The sequence below is a fragment of the Ochotona curzoniae genome, unplaced genomic scaffold, assembly GCF_017591425.1.
Source record: "Ochotona curzoniae isolate NIBS_2020 unplaced genomic scaffold, NIBS_Ocur_1.0 contig_66, whole genome shotgun sequence".
In the NCBI taxonomy this organism is placed as follows: domain Eukaryota; kingdom Metazoa; phylum Chordata; class Mammalia; order Lagomorpha; family Ochotonidae; genus Ochotona; species Ochotona curzoniae.
The window spans coordinates 19,998,329-20,017,388 of NW_024466512.1; the positions used below are offsets into that span (position 1 = coordinate 19,998,329).

A 19,060-nucleotide genomic window follows, 5' to 3' on the forward strand; every position below is an offset into this window, starting at 1 on the left:
GCAGTAGCTGCCAGGAAGCTCTGCCCAGGGTCCTCTGTCCCCTTTTCCTGAGGGCAGTTCCCTTGCAGGGGAGGAGCCAGCCTGCCTAGGCTGAATGGGGTGCTTTATTCCCAGCTCCCCCCAGGGGAGGCTGCTGGAGCCACCGCCCACCACGCCTTTTAACGCCCACACAAGCCAGCCTGGCCTGGCGCTTAGACTTAACCACTCACAGGCCCCGCTCTGTCTGCATCCGGCTCCCCTGTGCCTGAACACCCAGGGTTTGTGTGTAACAGTTAGAGGGACGCCTGGGGTGAGGCTGGGTGACCACAGTCCTCGTTGCTGACTCAGCACGTGTCAGTCCTGGCCACTGGGCCAGGACTTACACCCACGCACACATGTTAGAGTCGTTGTGAACCAAAGCAAGAGCTGGAAGGGTCCTGTTAGGTCCTCAGTGAGGTGCTACCCAGGGCAAAGCATTCTGGGAGAGAAACGGTCTGAGCCCAGGGGTGGGTAACCTCTCCTTGCAGCCAGCAACATTCACATTGAATGCTGCCAAGTGAGAGACGCCGACTGTGCCGAGGGCACAGGAGGAAGCCATGTGCCAGAAAAGGGGGTGGCCGGCACCCAGGCCCAGAGGTGGATAGAGTAGCTGTGTTTATGGTGGGAGCCATTCATTAGTTTGCTGCACCCCGACCCCTAGTTGCCCACAACAACTGGTATCCTCCATTCAGGTCTCCTCTGTGAGTGACAAGGACCTGGATACTTGAACCATCACCTGCTGTTCCCAGGGCGCACAGCTGCAGGGAGCTGGAATCAGAAGCAGAGCCGGGCCTGCAACCCAGATCCTCTGATGTGGGCTGCAGGCATCCCAGAACAGCAGGCCGCTGCCCCAGATGCATGCCCTCCGAAAGCAAGTTGGGATTGCACTCTCAGTACCCTGGGCAGTCACTGAAAGGGTTAAGCAAAGGAAAAGTTACGTTTTAAGAAAATCACTCTGGCTTCTGCAGAAAGCAGATCGGGAGGAAGGACAGGGGCGGGATTGGGCACAAGACAGACGATCACCACAGGCTCCCACATGTTGTCGGCCAGACGTCCGGTGGCTGGGGGTTGCCTGTCCCTATAACAGTCCTGCGCCCATCAGTGTGTGCCTGTCCTGTGCCTGGGCCAGGTTCGGGCTGAAGTCCCATCTGATGACAGAGAAGACTAAATCAGGAAGGATGATGTGCCCAGGACACAGTGCTGTCAGACACTGCGCCCACTAGATTCTGCCTTCTTTCCCACCTTCCCTCTGGACCCAGTGGCTGTGGCCATGGCTATGGCTGAGAAGGACGGTACTCTGTAAGCCCCCCAGCCTCTGCTGAGCCACAGTTTGCTTCCTGAAGCCTGACTCTGGCTGCTGAGTACAGGAACCTACAGGCCACACTCAGTGCCTATTCCATGCACCCCGCTTTTCCCCAAGCTGCAGCTAGTGGGTTGTGGTTTCCATTGCCGGTAAGACCCTGTAGATTGGTGCGAGGTCTTTATCCCAGAGTGCCTGAGAGGGGTGCGGCTGCACAGGGAGGAGGCTAACCTGAGCAAATCACCAGAGAAGTCTCCCAGGTGCCTGAGGTGGATGAGCCAGTTTGCTCAGCATTTTTGCTGTGGGCTGGGCTCTGGGTTCAATGGCTTCAGGCACTGATTCATTGGCGCCTCACAGTAATCCTTGGAGAAAGATGATTCTGTCCTCATTTCACAGACTCAGAGAGGCTGTGACTTGTCCTGTGTCACACAGAGCAGTGGCTAAGCCAGATGTGCTAGGCAGAACTTCCCAATGTTGGAGATGTAGATCTTCCTCACTCTAGCTTTAAAATGTAAAGGGGAAATATACCTGAAATCCAGACCTTGCTGGATCAAGGTCACCTTATCTCTTATTTCTTCAACTCTCAGCTTTGCTTTCTTTTCTGTAGACTTCATCATTGAATCTGCTTCCTCCCAAATGGTAAGAGACAACACAGAGGGGCTCCCTAGAAGCAAGGGAGCCTGGAGAAAGTTTGTGACCACTGGAGAAAGAGAACACTCCTTTTAATTCTTGCTCCAACAAAAGTCCCAGGCTGAGTCTCCCTGGACCGTCTCGGGCCATGGGCCCGTGAATGGGCTATATTCACTGATGATGCCCCGACTTTGGGGTGGGGTCAGCTCCACTGAGAAGCACTTGGGGCTGAAAAGGAAGGAAGGAGGGAGTGACTCCAAAAGAAAATTGGGGCACTTCCTTAAAAGTAAAGGTGGTGCACACGACCCACCTATATCCACCCATCAAACCAGAGACAGGTTGATGGAATGGGTCTCAAAGAGAGAATGAGTTGCCACCCTTTCCTCGGTAGGTGTTCCTCCTGGAGCTTTCCCATGCTCAGTGCCTCCGGTCTCATTGCAGCCCCTGGGAAGAGTGGGTAAAACCAGGAATTGCAGGTGAGAAGTAAGACTGGGCATCCGGGTATAATGTGAGGCAGACAAGGCTTCGGCTGCTGTGGATATATCCCGGCTGCCATGGGCCAAGAGCAGCCCTGCAGGGGAGCAGGTGGCCTATATCCTTCTAGGTGCAGCAGCAGGTAGCATGGGTGGCCAGGGTCATACCTACCAGCAGCTCTCTGCTTCACCTGATCAGGGAGAACCAAGGTGAAGATGTTATGGGGTGCACCATACAAGTCTAGGATGTGTTAAGGAGTCTTTATTAACCAAGTTTGGTGATGGCAGGGCCCACTAGAAATTAGCAAATGAAAAGTCCAGTGGCAGTCCAATCTGAATCAGGGTCCATGCCTCCCAGCCTCCCCTGCCCCTCTCTGGCTCCTTGGCACCACTGGGGCACTAGGTGTTCTGTAGCATCATTTGGTACTGGTTCTCTCTGCATCTGCACCAGGTTCAGGGTCTCCATCTACGGGAGGTTTCGCCTCTTGGTGGAGCTGGGAGGACCCTGTGCATCTCTCCATCTCCTTCCTTTCCTACTTGTGCTCTGACGGGGACCAAGGGCAGGTGTGCCGTGTTGGGAGGCCCAGGCCTCTGCTGCATCATGGGCCCCAGTCCCATCTATGGTCTCCCCTTTGGTTTTCTGTGTTTCTCACCGAGTCCCCTTGCTCCAGGGAGGTACCCTGACTGCTGTTGTCACAGGGTCTGGGTAGTGTCCAGCCCCTGATGGACAGCTGGCCCTGATGGAAGGCCCAGAGCTCCAGCGCAAGGTCTGCCTGTCATTCTGTCAGACCTGGGCATGTGACTCCTCAGGCCACACATTTATTTTTACCCAGGGACCCCACAACCAACCACCTATGCTCCTGCAGCTTGCAAACAGTAAAGCAGCCGGCAACTGGAACAGACACACAGGCACAGAGACAGGAATCCCACATCTGTGACATCTCCCCTCCCTCCAGAAGGGCGGCTGTGTTCTGAATCTTGATAATTCACGTTTGATCTCCTCTCGGAAGGCACGTATGACGGGGCCTCTTTATCTTGATGACACCGTGAGGTCTGCACAGCCTCAGCTATCTGGCCAGGCATGGCCTGTGCACTGGCTTGCAGACAGCAAGGAAGGAAGGCAAGCTTGGGAAGGGTCTGGCAGAGGAAAGTGAATGAGTGCACTGTACTCAATGAGCACCTGCTATATGCAGAGCCTTGGACGACCTGGAGCAGGTAAGGCAGATGGGGAAGGAGCTGTAGACCACCTACAGGGGGATATGAGCCCCAATGGGAAGCTATCCCACAGGTGCAGGCCACTGGAGTCTCCCTGTGTAGCTGAAGTGGGGCTGGACCAGGCACCTGCAACGGCAGGGAGGTTGGGATGACCTCAGCAGCTGCGTTCAGGCACCTGTTTCCACTGCTCCCTTGGATGCCTGGGACCCCTTCTCTGAGAGGCCTTTGGAGCAGCCTTGGGCTGCAGTGCTGTGGGGGAGCATCTTCAGAAGCAGCAGGGAGTTGGTGGATAACCCTTTTCCCCACTCCCACCCCCAGCCTCTGTTCAGACACCTCGGAGGTGTGTTCCGTCTCCCGGGCTGGCTGACAGTACTGAACTCCAGCTGCCCACGATGCTCACTTACTGTCTTTGTTAGACTTGCCTTCCTTGCCTCGGTTCCCTTTCCCCTGCCCCTGGGCTGCTTCTGGGCGAGCAGCAGAAATCTTTCTTGCTGCTCCTGTGCACAGGACAGGGCCGTGCAGTCTGCATATTCACCTACAAAACTCCAACTAGTTTGAGGGGAAAAAGACAGCGTGTGATTGTCTGACACATGGGACAGGGGCTAGGCTGAGCCGAGCTTCAGAAGCGGCATCTGAAAAGAGGTGTGGGGAACCTGGGACTCCTCCCTTCTCCCCAGATTTTTCTTTCATGCAATGATGACATTGGCCACCAGGGGCGCCAGGCTTACATCCTGCCAGTTTAGCCACTCCAGGAAAAGGCTGCCGCCCAGCCTCAGGTACCTGACCCATGCCCCTAGCCAGTCACAGTGACTCTAGCTGACTAGGATGCCTGCCTTGTTACCAGGGGGTGTGACTCACCGTACTGGTACTACAAGGGTTGGGAGTGGAGGACACTGTCCTTCCCCCTCTCATCCCATCCCCGGGTCAGCAAGTAGACAGGGACCACAAAGGCCGTGGTGGCCCTGGAAGAGCATTTCATCATGTGCTGGGCTCCGTGGGCCCACAGACAAGTCACAGGGATGATAGCATAGCAGTGTGTTCTGAGTGCGCTAGGAATGGGCATACTATGGGTGTTGTAGAGGGAGGCAGCCTGTCTCGCAGGCTGTCCCAGACACACCTACCCACACCTGCAGAGAGGCCGACCTGGCTGGAGGCAGGGGCCACTGGGATTCCTTTGGCATGGGCTTGTGGAAATAGCCACCCACCTACACTAAGAATAGCAGTTCCATGTCCTGCGGGCAGGAAGGAATGCCTGTTTCTCAAGAGGCATGGACCTGTGTGCAGAGCTGGGCAGGTGGGTTGGGCCATACTTGATTTATTTGCAAGTCACTCAGTCACCACTTCCTACCCCTGGGAGGCCCTAATCCTGCCTCTTTGACACCCTGAAGAGGTGATGTGGCCAGCTGGCTCTTAGGAGCCAGACATGGCCTTCCTCAGGGCTCTTCACCTGCCGGAGAGGCCCTGGCCCCTCAGCCTGGGGCACGTCCTGCCCTCGAGGCGAGGTGACCACCCCTTTCTTGTTCCCTTGGTGGCAGGCAGAGGTGGTGTTGGAGGCCGGGGCAGAGGGATGGAGAGGGTTTTTGGGGCAGCTGTACCAGGAGCACCCAACTCAGAAGCCTCTGTCTTCCAGGCAAGATCCTCTTCCGGAGAAGCCACATCCGGGACGTGGCAGTGAAGAGGCTGAAACCCATTGATGAGTACTGCCGGGTAAGGGTGTGTGGGGCTGTGAGAGGGCTGGAGAAGGGCTGGTTAAGGGCATATGGGTCTGGGGGAGGGCTGGGGGAGGGTTGGGGAAGGGCTGTCAGCCTGGGGCCTGTCTGGGAAGGAAGGCTGTCTGTCTCCTGGCCTAGGAGGCTTGTATTTTGGGAGGTGGGTCACCCTGCTTGGACAGATTCCCAGCTAAGCCCCTGTTCCTTTTGTGTCCCCTGTGCACACAACACTGGTGACAGTCCCTTCCACCAGTTCAGGAGCTAAGGGAGGGACCTGCTGCTGTGGGGGAGGTGTGTGTGCCATTTTTACAACACAGAGAATTGCATCTCTGAGCCCCCTGAAGGATGTTGTTCTAGTCATTGAGTTCACGAGAAGCTGGAATGGCTGCCCCTGTGAGCACAGACACATCCATCTTGTTTAAAAAACATGTTGATTTAAAAGGCAGAGTTAGAGAGTGAGTGGGAGGGACAGAGATCTTTCAAATGACCGCAGAGGGTCTCCCGTGGGTGGGAGTGGGGTGGGTCCAGGGAGACAGGACCCTAAGCACTGGGGCTTTCCCAGGTGTGTTGGCAGGGAGCTGGAATGGAAGTGGAGCAGCCAGAACTCGTAGAGGATACCAGCATTGCAAGTGGCAGTTTAACTCACTGCACCACAACACTAGCCCAGCACACGGCCACGTACACATTTTCAAAGAGGCCAGAGTGCTTATAAATGTGCTTATACAGCATGCTTATGTGTTTGTATGAACACACACATACACGAGGGGGACACACAGCCAGGTAGTGTGTCTTGGATTTTGGTTAGAGCCTGCAACCCCTGCAGTGAGGTCAGGCAGCTACAACTTTACTGTCCTTGGTACATGGCCTCCAAATGGCCAGCCTACGAAGGTTCAGGCTGCTACCTGGCTCTGTGGCCTTGGGCAGTTCCCGAGCTGCAGTGTCCACAGGCGCACAGCACTGCGGGTGAGGGGAGAACAGGGCCTCAAAGGTGGATGTGACATGTTAACAGACACACGTCAGGCAGCCACCCACAGTGTTTCAGAGCAAACATTCAGGGACACCTTTTGCTATTATTGCAAAGTGCAAAAATTCTGTGTTTTACCAGTAGATTCTTAAAATGCTTCATTAAGAGCAAATAGGAAGTAGAAAAAAAATCAAATAGCAAATAGAAAAAAAGAAAACACAATTTTACCTTACTACTAGACCCCCCCCCCCCCCAGCTTCCATAGAGAATTTCCCCGGTGGCATGAGTGGGCTGTCTCCAGCAGAAGCAGGTGTTGTTGGATGCCTTATGGCAAGAGCAGGTGTTGATGTCAGAGTGAGAACTGCAGTGGGATCCCGGCATCCCCTGACCAGCTGGGTGATTGTGGGCAAGCTGCTTTACCGCTTTGAGCTCAGTTTCTTCACCTGTAAGTAGGTATGAGAGCAACTGTGGGGCCTCCCTGACAAAGTGTGCTCAGAGTTTGCAATTTGCATCTCAAATGGCCAAGCTGTACCCAGAACAGCACAGGGCGCTAGAGTCTGACCAGGCAGTGTACCTGCCCAGAGCTGGAGCTCCCAGCCCTGACCAACCAGCCAGTCCTCGCCTAATGATGGCATACAGCCGACTCTGAGTTCACGTGGATCATGGACAGGGTTACGTGGTTGAGCACCCCGGGGATACACACTGAGAGCCCTAGCCCATGGCTGTTCCAAGCACTAGATGGCTGTGAAAGGGGCTCCAAAGGCATTTCTTCAATCCCATAAATTAGTTTACTGGGCAATCTGATTATGTGGTTACTATTTAATGGTTCTGGGACTTCAGCAAGTTGAAGATTTTCAGAAGCCTAACAAGCATCAGCTACACTGTAGGAACCCCAGACTCAGTGTTTTTCTAATAGACCCTGCTGGCCATGTCTGTGCCTACAGGGCGTCCCCTCTGTCTCCAGGGCTTGAAGGTAGCAGTCCAGAGAGACTGTTGGAGAATGGTCAGCTTGCCTTTGAAGCCAGCAGAAACAGGGAAACGTTGGCTCCCTGCAGGGTACCCATGGGTTTTTAACCAGATAGAAGACTTGGCTCTTTGTTCTGAGACAGGTGTCTCCCAGTGAGCACACTGCGTGGGTTGCCTAACCTGCCCAGGCCACTGGCATTCGCATTGTATCTGCTGCCATATGAATCAGTGCTCTGGAAGCCACAGCATCTAGGCCTGTGCTGCCTGCAGCAATGACACCTGATACAGGAAGGGGGCTTGGAGATGATGCTGCAGGAGCTGGAGACCCCAGGGCAGTTTGGGAATGGAAAGAGGAGAGACACGCTGGCAACACTTGGTTGGCTTGCTCCCCAGTAGCCTCAACCCGAACTCCCTCTGCCCCTAAACCCGCTTCCACCCACTCCCTATCCGCCTGGGTCACAGAACAGCAGGATCTGGAAGGGACTGAAGTCACCTGAGCCAACATCCCCAGGAACCTGAGGACCAGCAGCTGCTCTGGGCAGGGCTCCCCTATCCGGATGCTGAGGGCCGTGAGGTCACAGTCCTTCCAGCCCTGAGCTCACCCCGGGCTCAGCCCTGTTATATTAGAGAGGCCCAATTCAATGGAGTGACAGATTTGACAGATCAGTTCGCTGGCCAAGGTGCTGTCTGCAGTCCCAGAGCCAGAGACTGTCCAAGCCACAAGAAACCCCAGAATGTCTGTAAGCCACCTTTGCCCCAGCTGGGCCCAGGGGATGTCAGGAGGGATCCCCAGGTCAAATGCCCATAGGTGACATGGGTGATGCTGGAGGAGACAGAGAGCAGATGAGACTGTGCAGAGGAGCTGGCTCAAGCAGCCTGACTCAAAATGTAGCTGTTTACAACCTGTGTGGCCTCAGGGGTGACAATCTCTTCTTCAGCTGCCTCTTCTGTAATGCTACCATCATAGTCATCCCTTTTTTTAGTGTTGGTGGGCCAGCTCCAAGCCCGGGGTGCATTTCATATGGGCCCACAGGGCTGGTTCTGGAATCGCTAAGCTGGTCTGTTTCATCCTGGAAGAAACTGCGGGCAGAGGAGTGATGTAGGCTGCCCCAGCTGACAAGGCAGGTGTCTGGCTGCAGAGCCGGAGCCCCATCAGGGGGACTGCCACTGGGATGCACCCTGGTTTTCACCTTGGGTGTAATTGAGAGGACAGGCCCCAAAGTGGAGTATCCGCTCTGTGCTGGGCACTGGCCTGGGCCCTGCTGAGCCATCTCTCCGGAGCTAGGCAGGTGCCGGAGCATGGGAAATGCATCCAGCCCCCTGCAGCCCACTAACAGCTGGTGCTAGGTCATGCATCAACATCTGCCTGGCCTCCCCATCTCAAAGCCAGTGTCATCAGTGTCTGGTGGCAGACCTGAGCCAGAAAACACCCATGTGTCTGGCCCCCACCTGTTCTTCTCCCAACAGCAGGGTTCAGGGCCTACCCTCTCCCCTGTTCTGGCTCTTGGTCACACAGGCCCTAGGGACTCCACGCCAACCTCTCCTGCCAGATGCTTCTGGCCTGGCTTGGCAGCAGCGCTGATAAAAGCTGCAGTGAGGACGGCCTCCACGTGGCTCCCCTCGGGCTCTGCCACAGTTCTTCCAAAAGGCTCCTTTGTCTGGGGCCCTCACAGCCCATGCGGCCCTTGAGCCCGGAATGCTGTCCTCCTCCAGTGGCATCAAGAGCCCCTCTGTTCACCGCCAGGCCTGGGGCAGCTGGGGCATGTGCCTGGGGAGGGTAGCTGCACTGAGGTTGGGGGAGGGGCAGATGGCTCTGCTACCCCTCCCCCACCCCTGCTTTTCTGGGAGGTTCCAGGCAATGGTTGTGCAGGCAGCTGGACCCCTGGTGATGGATTCTCTGCCCCTACCTCACCCCCAGCCTGGCTCCCTCTCCCTCTGTCCATCTGTCTCTACATATACGTCCCTCCCTTCGCTTCCCCTCCCTGTCCCTGCATCCTGTTCCAGGGGAAAGCCAGCGTGTGGCAGGTGAGCATGAGGCTGGGACAGTTCCATTGTCTGACTTATGACCTCAGCCCACAGTGGCCCCAAGTCTCCACCAGGAACAGGCTCTCCGAGCCTGCCAGACTAAATGTCCGAGCCTGCCAGGACTAAATGTCCTTGTGTCCTGGTGACATTAAGGCCATACCCGTGTCCTGCACACTCTGGCAAGTCAGGGACCCTGGCCCTTGTCAGTACATGCCCTGCTTTTCTACTTCCTCGCTGGTCTTGGAGGTGCACGGCATGGAGGCTCTAGAAGCCTGGCTCCAACCTGCACTGAGAACTCCCTGCCGCTATCTGCTGCTCTCCCATCCTGGGTAAGGATTTAGAATGAAGGTGCGTTCTCCTGGTAGGATGCCTTGCGCCTCTTGCCATCCCCACCTTGTTGTATGGCCAACTAGGAGGAGCCTTAGCTCCTGGTGTGCCTCTCCCTGCTCCCTGTAACTCTGTCCATGTGCCCCAAGGCCACTGTGCTGGGCTTGCTCCCACTCTCAAGTTCATGCCAGGGAAAGTGGCTAGACAGGGGTCCCAGGCATACCTGCCAGCATGCAGCACCAACAGAGATGTTTGCTCTGCTAACCCCTCCCAGCCCCAAGTGACCGAGCCTGCCAGCCTGTCACACCCTCACCTCGGCTGGGGTGCCCACTTCACTGCTTTCTGCTTGTCCAAACTCCATCTTGCCCCTTCCGGCCTAGCTCATGCCCTCCCTTCTTAGAAGCCACCCACTCCTGTTAGCTGACCCTATTCTCTAGGCATGCTCAGCGTGGATAGGCCCCTGTTCCTCATCCCTATAATCTGTGTTCAGGGCTCTGGCCAAATCCACCTCTGTTCCACACCTGTAGCTGCCCTGCTGGATCTGTGTGCCCACTGGCCAGGTCCTTTGTGCCCATCCTTCAGAACTCAGCCTGAAAGAGTCATTGCTGAAACACCCTGCCATTGGCCTACTGGGGTCCAAGCCTTGCAGTTGTCCTTGGTGGTGGCTCGCCACTTGTCATGCAGTCATTGTGTCATCAGTGTCTAAGGCACGTGACTGGAGTAGCTGGACCGTGGCTGGGGGAGACAAAACTGGAAGCATGCAGCTGGATAGTTCAGCTAAGGATGAGGGCACAGCTGGACTTCAATGACCATGATGTTTTTCTTAGTTGACTTGTTATTTAGTTGGTTGATGGGCTGGTGGGAGAGTTGGTTGGTTATTTCTTTGTTATTTTAAGTTATCTTTACTTTTATTTGAAAGGCACAGTTGCAGAGAGAAGGAGAGACAGAGAGATCTTCCATCTGTTGGTTTACTCCCCAAATAGCTGCAATGGCTAGAGTTGGGCCAGTCCAAAGATGGAAGCCAGAAACTTCCTTTGGGTCTCCAACATGGGTGCAGGGGCCCAAGGCCATCCTCCACTACCTTCCCAGAGCATAAGCAGGGAACTGGATCAGAAGTAAAGCAGCCAGGACTCAAACCAGGACCCATTTGAGATGCCAGTGTGGTGAATGGAGGCTTAACCTACTACACCGTAGCATGGGCCCCTAGTTTTCTTTTGTAGTCATTTTGTCTGTTGGTAATTGGTTGGTTATTTGGCTGGTTAGCTGCCTGGCTGGCTGATTGGAAAGGAGGAAAGTGACTGCAGCGGTGAGCAGGGTAGGGAGCTTTTGGATGGGTGAGTGAGTGGCTTGCCAACAGCAAAGTCAGCCCAGTCCTAGGAGTCTTCCCGTCACTGCCTGTCTAGCTTGGTCTTCCTGTTCCCAACTTCACCATGCCTAATGCCCTTTCTTCCTGTCCTTTCCCCAGGCTCTGGTCCGACTGCCTCCCCACATTTCACAGTGTGACGAAGTCTTCCGCTTCTTTGAGGCCCGGCCTGAGGATGTCAACCCCCCGAAGGAGTAAGTAGTGGCTCGGGCCCCTCCTGTGTGCTCGGGAAGGGGGACTGAGGCTGGGGGCAGCTGAGGGCTGGGGGAGCAGGGAGGTAGGAGGTGCGTACATGGAGGGTGAGCTAGCAGGGCCAGCTGGGCTGGGGGCACAATGGGCCAGTGGTCGCCCAGGCTCCTTGTTTCCTTGCACCCCCAGCACTGGCTGTTGAGGGCCTCTCTGCATCCAGGAAGCAGCCTGCCTACAGAATGTAGCTCACAGCCGGTTAGAAGGAAAGAGGAGCCAACGGAGGCTGATGGGCTCACAGCTCTGTAGCTGTCTTCTCCCTCCTAGCAACTCCCGTCCTGATTTCATAATCCTCCCAAAAAAGCAGCCCTGTTTTCACCCAGTGGCTTTTATGTAGCAATGGACAGCTGTAGACCTGCGGCCCTGGGAATGAGGGTCAGCAGTGGGCAGAGCCGCTGGGAGCTGCTGAGAAACCTGGTGGGAGACCCTGGAGGGGACCCTCAGCTGCCACCCTCTCTACCACAGAACCCCTTCTGCAAGCACACATACCTAGGCAGCCCCCCACTTTCCCCTGGAGGAACCCCAGAAGGGGTTCCTATCCGGTGATGGCATGTTTGGACTCTGGAGCCCTGGCGCGGTGGCATGGCTGACAGCTTATCACAGCCGCTAAATTTCACTGGAATTTTGAAGATAACCCTTGCTTCTTTCAAGTACAGTGCTGCAGGGAGCTTGAGAATTCTCCAGGCGGCTGGGCCAGAGGAATGTCTCCTGCATATAGGGAGACAGGATAACCCAGGCCTGCTGGGGTGGGGAGGACGTGACAGGCTCGGCCCCCTTCCCCCCACCCCCAGCCTTTGATCTCAGGCTGCTCAGTGGCCCCTGCGCTGAGTTCATCCCTGGAGACCAGTAGCCAGTGCAGAAGGCACACGCTGCATGGCTGGCCCCACGGCAGCCCTGCCGGCTTGGCCATTGTAGGCACTGTCCTCCCTGCCAGAAGGTTGCTCCCGGGACCCATCCTCCCCTCCTCGAACTCCTAACACCCATATGTACAAGGAACTTATGGGAAAGGTAGCTTTTTCTAAAAACATATTTCAATGGCAGAATGAAAGCAAGAGAGAGAGAGAGGAGAGAGAACCTCCCATCTGTTGGTTCAGCCCCCAAATGCCCAGGAGTTTTTTATGAATTCCATCTGGAGCTGGATGCTCCTTGAAGGCCAGCAGCAGACAGCACAGTGTGTCCCTGTAAGTGCAGATGTACACAATGAATGCCCCCATGATGGCGGGTCAGTGTCCGGCCAGGTGAAGGGCAGAAAAGGGAGGGGTGGCCTTTGCTCTCAGCCCAGGCCTGTGGGCAAGGTGGGCACCTTTGCATTCAGTACCCCTATGTTCCAGATGGGAAACCTGAGGCCACAGCTGAGCTGCTCAGCCTCCCTCTGGTCACTCACACAGTATCCCGCCCAGCTGGCCTGCTGCCAGCCTGGGAGCCCCCAGCCCAGACTGTCCACTGTCCAGAATGGTCACAGAGGGTCTCCTGCCCCCTGCAGCCCCCCTGCTCACTCAAGGCCCTGTATGTCCCCTCAGCTGGTTGCATTCCTGAGACTGCATGGGAGGAGCCTGGCCCTGCTAAACTGGTTTTTGTTCGGCCAGGGAGAGGGGGCAGACAGAACTACCCTCAGCTGTGACCCAGAACAAAGCCCCAATGTTCAGAGGAGCTGGGGTGACAGCAGAACCAGGCCCCCTGCTCTCCCACCACTGCTACAGTCCAGCTCCCTCCATCTGCTCCTCCCTGCCCTTAAAGTTCATGGACATGCTGAGAAGGGTAAGGCTGGGTGGGGGCTTGTCCCCCCAAAGAAGCCTAGCCCCACGGGAACTGGGGGTACCATGCTGAGACCTGTTGGCCTTGAGGACACCCTAGGAGATTCCAGGACAGGAAGAACAGGGCAAGAGCTGTTTGGGGGCTGCAGTGGGGTTGAATCAGAGGGAAGATAGCTCTCTTCCCTGCCTCCCTTCCTGTATTTTAGAACCATGCTGTGTCACCCAGGACGGGGAGGTGGGTGGTATCCCACAAAGGCTATCGTGGCTGTGGGGTTAAGGTGGCTGTTGTACTGTGGCCTGGGCAGCATCCAGAATGTGGGGTGGCTCCTCCAGAAGACCACTCCAACCCCTGAAATCCAGGTCTGGCCTGCTAGGAAGGCAGTGGACCCCTTGAGTGGTGTCTGGCCGCTATGTCTCAGGTCACAGCCCATGGCAGTGCGCCCTTGGGTCCATGCAAGCCATGGCCTTCCCCTCTCTGGATGCTGCATAGCCAGGCGCTGGTAAGCATGAGAGGAGAGAAAGTTGAGAAGCACAGGCCCCTGCTCTGACAGCTGGGGAAGCACTCTCCACTTCAGCCTTGCTTCACTCAGCAGGTACTTATTGAGTACCAACTGTGTACCAGGGACTGTGCAAGCCAGTGAACCCCAGGCTCCAAGCTCCCACTGGGCTGGAAGCCAATGAACTGCAGGCTTAGCTGAATACTCAGCTGATGCCACAGACTCTGAACAAATCACTGTGTCTTTTTTTTAAGATTTATTTATTTTTATTGCAAAGTCAGACATACAGAGAGGAGGAGAGGCAGAGAAGATCCTCCATCCAACGATTCACTCCCCAAGTGCCGGCAACGGCTGGTGCTATGCCAATCTGGAGCCAGGAGCCAGGAACTTCCTCCAGGTCTCCCATACGGGTGCAGGGTCCCAAAGCTTTGGGCCATCCTTGACTGCTTTCCCAGGCCACAGACAGGGAGCTGGGTGGGAAGTGGGGCTGCCAGGATTAGAACCGGCGCCCATATGGAATCCCAGCGCATTCAAGGCGAGGACTTTAGCTGCTAGGTCACGGCACCGGGCCCATATCACTGTGTCTTTCAAATCTGTTTCCCCATCTGGACAAGTGGTCCATGGTACCGCTTTGCAGGACAGTGGTGAGAGCCTGCCGAGGCCGCAGTCCATCATGCACACCCAGTCCACAGGGCTTGGTGTCCCCATCTCCTACGGCGTGCACCCAGGCACTGAGGAACTGCTCAGGGTGGCCATGGGGCCAGGTGCTTGGTGCTGTAGTTGAAGTCCCGCTCCTGACACCTGATGTCCCACAACAGAGGGCCTGGTTCAAGTCCTACCAACATTTCCAGTCGCCGCTGCCTGCTCGTGTATGCCCTGGGAGACAGGGGCTCAAGTACTTAAGTTTCTGACACCACTATGAGAGACCCGGCTTAGGTCCCAGGTTCCTGGTTTCAGCTGGGCACAGCCCCGGCTGTGACAGGCACTTAGGGAACGAATCAGTGGACACAAGCTGACTCTCTCTGCCTTTCAAACAAAGATGAAAACTTTTTAAAAATTTAAAAAGAAAAGGTTGGGCCTTGGGGTAGCCATGGATCTTAAGATGCCTGTGTCCCATGTGGGAGTACTTAGGGTCCAGGAACCTGCAGACCCTGGTAGGGTAGACAAGGGGGTGTCAGTGGTGGTCCCCAACACCTACTGGAAGGCCTGGCTTCCACCAGGCATTCAATCAATGAGAAGGGTGAGCAGAGCAGGATGAAAGTGAGGGTGGGAGCTGTGTGAGCCCCACTTCACACCTCCCAGCTTGGGGAGTCTTTGACGGAGCTGCTGCCACCTGTGGGGTGAGGCTGAGCCGTTGTCCCTGCTGACCTGCCAGCGTCTTCCTCGCTGTCCCTCCCCGAGGTACTGGGGGCCTAGCAGTTGTGCTAGAGAGCTGCCTACCCCATGCTTGGCAGAGTCTCCTTGGGCCTTCCCTGAGCAAGTAGCCCCTTCATGCTGCCAGCATGTCCAGCCCACCTACCAGGCCCCTTTCAGCCTGGGTGGGCAGTGCCCAGAGGAAGCAGTGTCCAAGCCACAAGGAAGGGGCATTGGCGGTGGGGCACAGGGACGTCCACAGGCCTGGCTGGCATGCTGGGTGGACAGGCTGCTGGGATGCCTGTTCTGACTCATTGGTCTTGACTCAGAGCGGAAGGTGCCAGGGCAATGTCCAGGGAAGAAGGTGTCACTGTTTGGGGATTTCCAGTCTCCCATGCAGGGGTGGGAGGGAGCCGGCAGGCCAGGAGGTCCTGGTTTGTGTGTGGCTGCAGGTCCTCCCTGGTTACATTTCTCCAGCTTGTTCTGCTTCCCTGAAATGTGTGACCCACCCCCCAGGATGGTCTCCATGTGCAGGTGTCTGAGGCCTACAGCGCCCCCTGGAGGCTGCAGCTGGAGAGGCATGTCCTGCACAGAATCCCAGGTCGGTTTGGCTGCGGTGCAGTGGTCCTCTCTGACCTCATCCGACTCTGCCTCATAAGGGGCAGGGAGCACCCCTAGGCCATAGTTGGAGGCAGCAGTAGTTTCGAGACATTGCTTAATTCCATCTCCCTGGAGGAGGTGAGTGACCACCACTAGCCTTTCCCACACTTCAGCATCAGGTGCCGACCTTTGGGGCCTCTGGAGTCCCTCCTGGTCATACTACTAGGACATAGGACATCCATAGGCTACCACTGTGGTCCAAGCATGCAGCCATTTAGGGCCTACAGCGGGAGTCATAAATCGACGCAGGCCAGTGTGTAAGAGACAGGCATTTTTGAGATCAGGGAACCCGCTTATTCTTCTGAATCTTTGCGCGTATGTTGAATTTTAAAGTCAACCTGAGCATATGTAGGCACTACTGCCACCTGTGAGTCCAAGTCGCTCGGTTCCTGGGATCCGTGCACCTCGGGCCCCACCTTGTGGCAATATAGAGTATCACATGCCCTGCTCACTGGCGGGAGCCAGCAGAGGGCGGACCCGCTGGGATCCAGCACACTCCCGGAGGACTGGTTACCTGGTTCCCTGCTGATAAGTGTTCGAAGTCTTTTGCACTCCAGCTCTGCCTCGGGCTGACCACACGGGGGCGTGCTGTGGAGGTGCACCTGACCCTGGCTTGTGTGGGACTCACCATCGCACAGAAGGGTGTGACAGAAGGGGGTTCCTGTTTATGGGCTGCTCCATGGGGAGGCATTTCATGCATCCAAGCATCTCGCCTCCAGCCTCCAGGTGCAGTTACCCAGTGATAAGCCACAGCCACCAAGGCCTGGGGAAATCATTTGACTTGGAAAGCCTGTGTGTTGCACAGCTAGCTAGACCTGGGCACCCCCCACCCACACACACACACCAACTGTTGCTACTGTGTGCCCCTCAGAAAAGATCTTCAGGTGCCCAGAACCCTTGGGTAGCACAGAAGGGCTTGGCAGTGGCCTGGCTGAGCACGTCCATAAGTGCCACCCAGGCTACAACCACACAGGGCCTCTCGGGCACAGGCTGAACAGGGGGCTGTTCCTGGTCCCCGGTCCCAACCTTCAGAATCCACGGTTCCCCAGATGGTACTCAGCTGCTGCCGTTTCTCCAAGCTCATTGGCATGGAGCTAGAGCGGAAGCAGGGTAGCTGAGAGTCAACATGGCAAGCGCTGGCCTCACCCATTGTACCCCAAGACCAGCACCAGGTGGTTTGGCTTAAGGCCCAACACTCTTTGTGGTTCTGGCCAGTTGGGCCCAAATCTCATCTCCATCACTCTCATGCTGTGTGACTCTAGGACAGTGGCATGCTCTCTCTGGCTCCCCCCATTTCTCTTCTGAAAGTGAGGACACTGAGGGGAGCTCCTAGGCTGTCAGAGCCCCTAGTTTCTGAGCCCTGTATCTCCCAGGAGGCGTGGTGATGGCTCGACGAGTAGGGTTCCTCCTACCCACATGGGAGACCTGAATTGAGTTCCCTGCTCCTGGCTTAAGGCCCAGCCAGGAGCCACTGCAGACATTGAAGGGGGAGCAGAGACAGTGGGAGGGTGTCTCCTCTTTGTTCCCAGTCTCTGTCTCTCTGCTGCTCAAATTTTTAAAAAAATAATTAAAACGTTAATAAGAAAATCACCCGTATGAGCATATTATGACGATTGGATGAGCCGATGCATTATGGTGCCTGCCACACTGTAAATGCTTGACAAATGCAGAGCTCATGTCCCTAGTCATATTAGTAATAATACTAATAGTAATATAATAACAATGATGCTACTTGTCCCTCACCACTGCTGAGTGGTGCCTTCATCAAGACCTGTATCCCTCCATTCTCTTCTTCTATATTTCCCACAAGGCCCTAGGGTACTTGGACTCAGGCTGCCCCAGGGCATGGGCTGGTCTCTTCCCTAGACATTCAAACCACTGCTCATTGGAGGATGGAGTGAAGGAGGCAGCCTGTGCCAGCTCAGCAGCAGCCATAGCAGGTGCCCTGAACAGCAAGCGTCCAGGGCTGACTCGGGAGAGGGAGGGCACCGCACTGCACAGGGACGCAGATACAGGAAGGTGGGAGAGAAAGGGGCCCAGATGTCCCTCCTGTGACTAGAAGGATGTGGCCACAGGCTCAGGTGTTTTAGCTGGGGAAACTGAGGCACAGAACTAGCTGCCCAGGCCATGCATGCTACCCGCTCACAGGAGCCAAGCCCCGGCTAGGGATCGTTCAGCATCCCTCAGCAGACTGTGAGGGATGTGCTTGGGGAAGCAGCTGGCAGGCCCCTGGGAAGTCTCTGCCCTGTGCTGGGCTCTGGCTCACCCGGGAGCTGTACCAAGTCCCCCTGGCTGCGGGCCTGTGGCTGACAGTGCTTTTGTCCATCCTGTGGAGTGCCCGCTGTGCAGAACGTGGCAGCCGCCTGCCCCTTTGTGGAGCAGTCTCCTTGAGCTGGCTTCTTGGAACAGCGGTGAGGGGCCAGGCTTGGCTGTCACTCTTGTCACCTGGGATCAGCCAGGGTTCCCTGGAGGGCTAAGAGGCCTGGGTGTGGGGGTGCATCCTGGGAAAGGTAAAAGAGAAAGAACAGTGGGTCCCATGGGACTGGAAACCCCCAGCCTTGCCACCCCCAGCTGTGGCCTCAGCAAGATGGCTTAACACAAGGAGCCTGGTTCTCCTCCTACCCTGAGCCCTCCCAGACCCCTCCTCCCACAGCCCCTGCCCTGCCCACCTTTCTGAGTGCCCTCCTTTGGCCCTGGCCTTCCCATAGCAGACAAGCCGCCTAGCAGAAGGTTGGAATCACTGCTGTTCTAAGATCTGTTGTCCAATAAGCTGGCCACAAGCTACTGTGGCCTTTTAAAATTTTGGTTTTAAAAGATGTACTTATTTATTTGAAAGTCAGAGGGACAGACTAGGAGAGATCCTTCATAGGCTGATCCATTTCCCAAATGGCCACAGTGGCAGGGCTGGGCCAAGCAGAAGCCGGGATCTTGGAGCTCCATCCAGGCTTCCCATGTGGATGGCAGGACCCCAAGCACTTGAGCCATCCCTCCACTGCCCTCCCAGGCATATTAGCAAGGAGTTGGGTCAGAAGTGGAGCAACCGGCACCCAAACCTGTGCTCTGCAATGGAATGTGAGTATTGCAAGCAGCATCTTAAGGCACTGCACCACAACCATGGCCTCAGACCTTTAAAGTCTTGATTAAATACAGTGTAAAATTCTGCTTGGGGAGCAGCTGTTATGGCATAGTGGGTTAAGCTGCTGTTTTGGGGATACTGTCCTGGCTACTCCACTCTGGCCAGCTGTCTGCTGATACACCTGGGGCACAGATGGTGATGACCCAGGTGCCTGAGCCTCTGCCACCCACGTGGGAGACCAGGATGGAGTTCTGGACCCCTGATTTTGGCCAGGCCCGCCTTGGTTGTTGTGGGCTTTTGGGGGAATGAACCAGTGGATGAACGGTTTTCTTTCTTTCTCTCTCTCTCTCTCTCTTTCTCTTTTTCTCTGCCTTTCAAGTAGATGCAAATGAATAAGTATTTGGAAAAAAAATAAAGTAAAGTAAAATCCAGGTGGGTTTCCTGCAGGAGGTTCCCTCACTGGCTGGGCCTTGAGTTGTTTAAA

At 55.9% G+C, this 19,060-nt stretch overlaps 1 protein-coding gene across 2 annotated transcripts in view; it reads left to right on the forward strand.

Moving 5' to 3' along the window:
- The window catches only part of SH3PXD2A (SH3 and PX domains 2A), a 188,162-nt gene that overhangs the window by 99,340 nt on the left and 69,762 nt on the right, over positions 1 to 19,060 (forward strand). For both annotated transcript variants that reach the window (XM_040992165.1, XM_040992166.1), the window contains exons 4-5: positions 5,267 to 5,343; positions 11,093 to 11,184. In XM_040992165.1, coding sequence (XP_040848099.1) covers positions 5,267 to 5,343; positions 11,093 to 11,184 — 169 coding nt within the window. The remainder of the gene's footprint in view (positions 1 to 5,266; positions 5,344 to 11,092; positions 11,185 to 19,060) is intronic.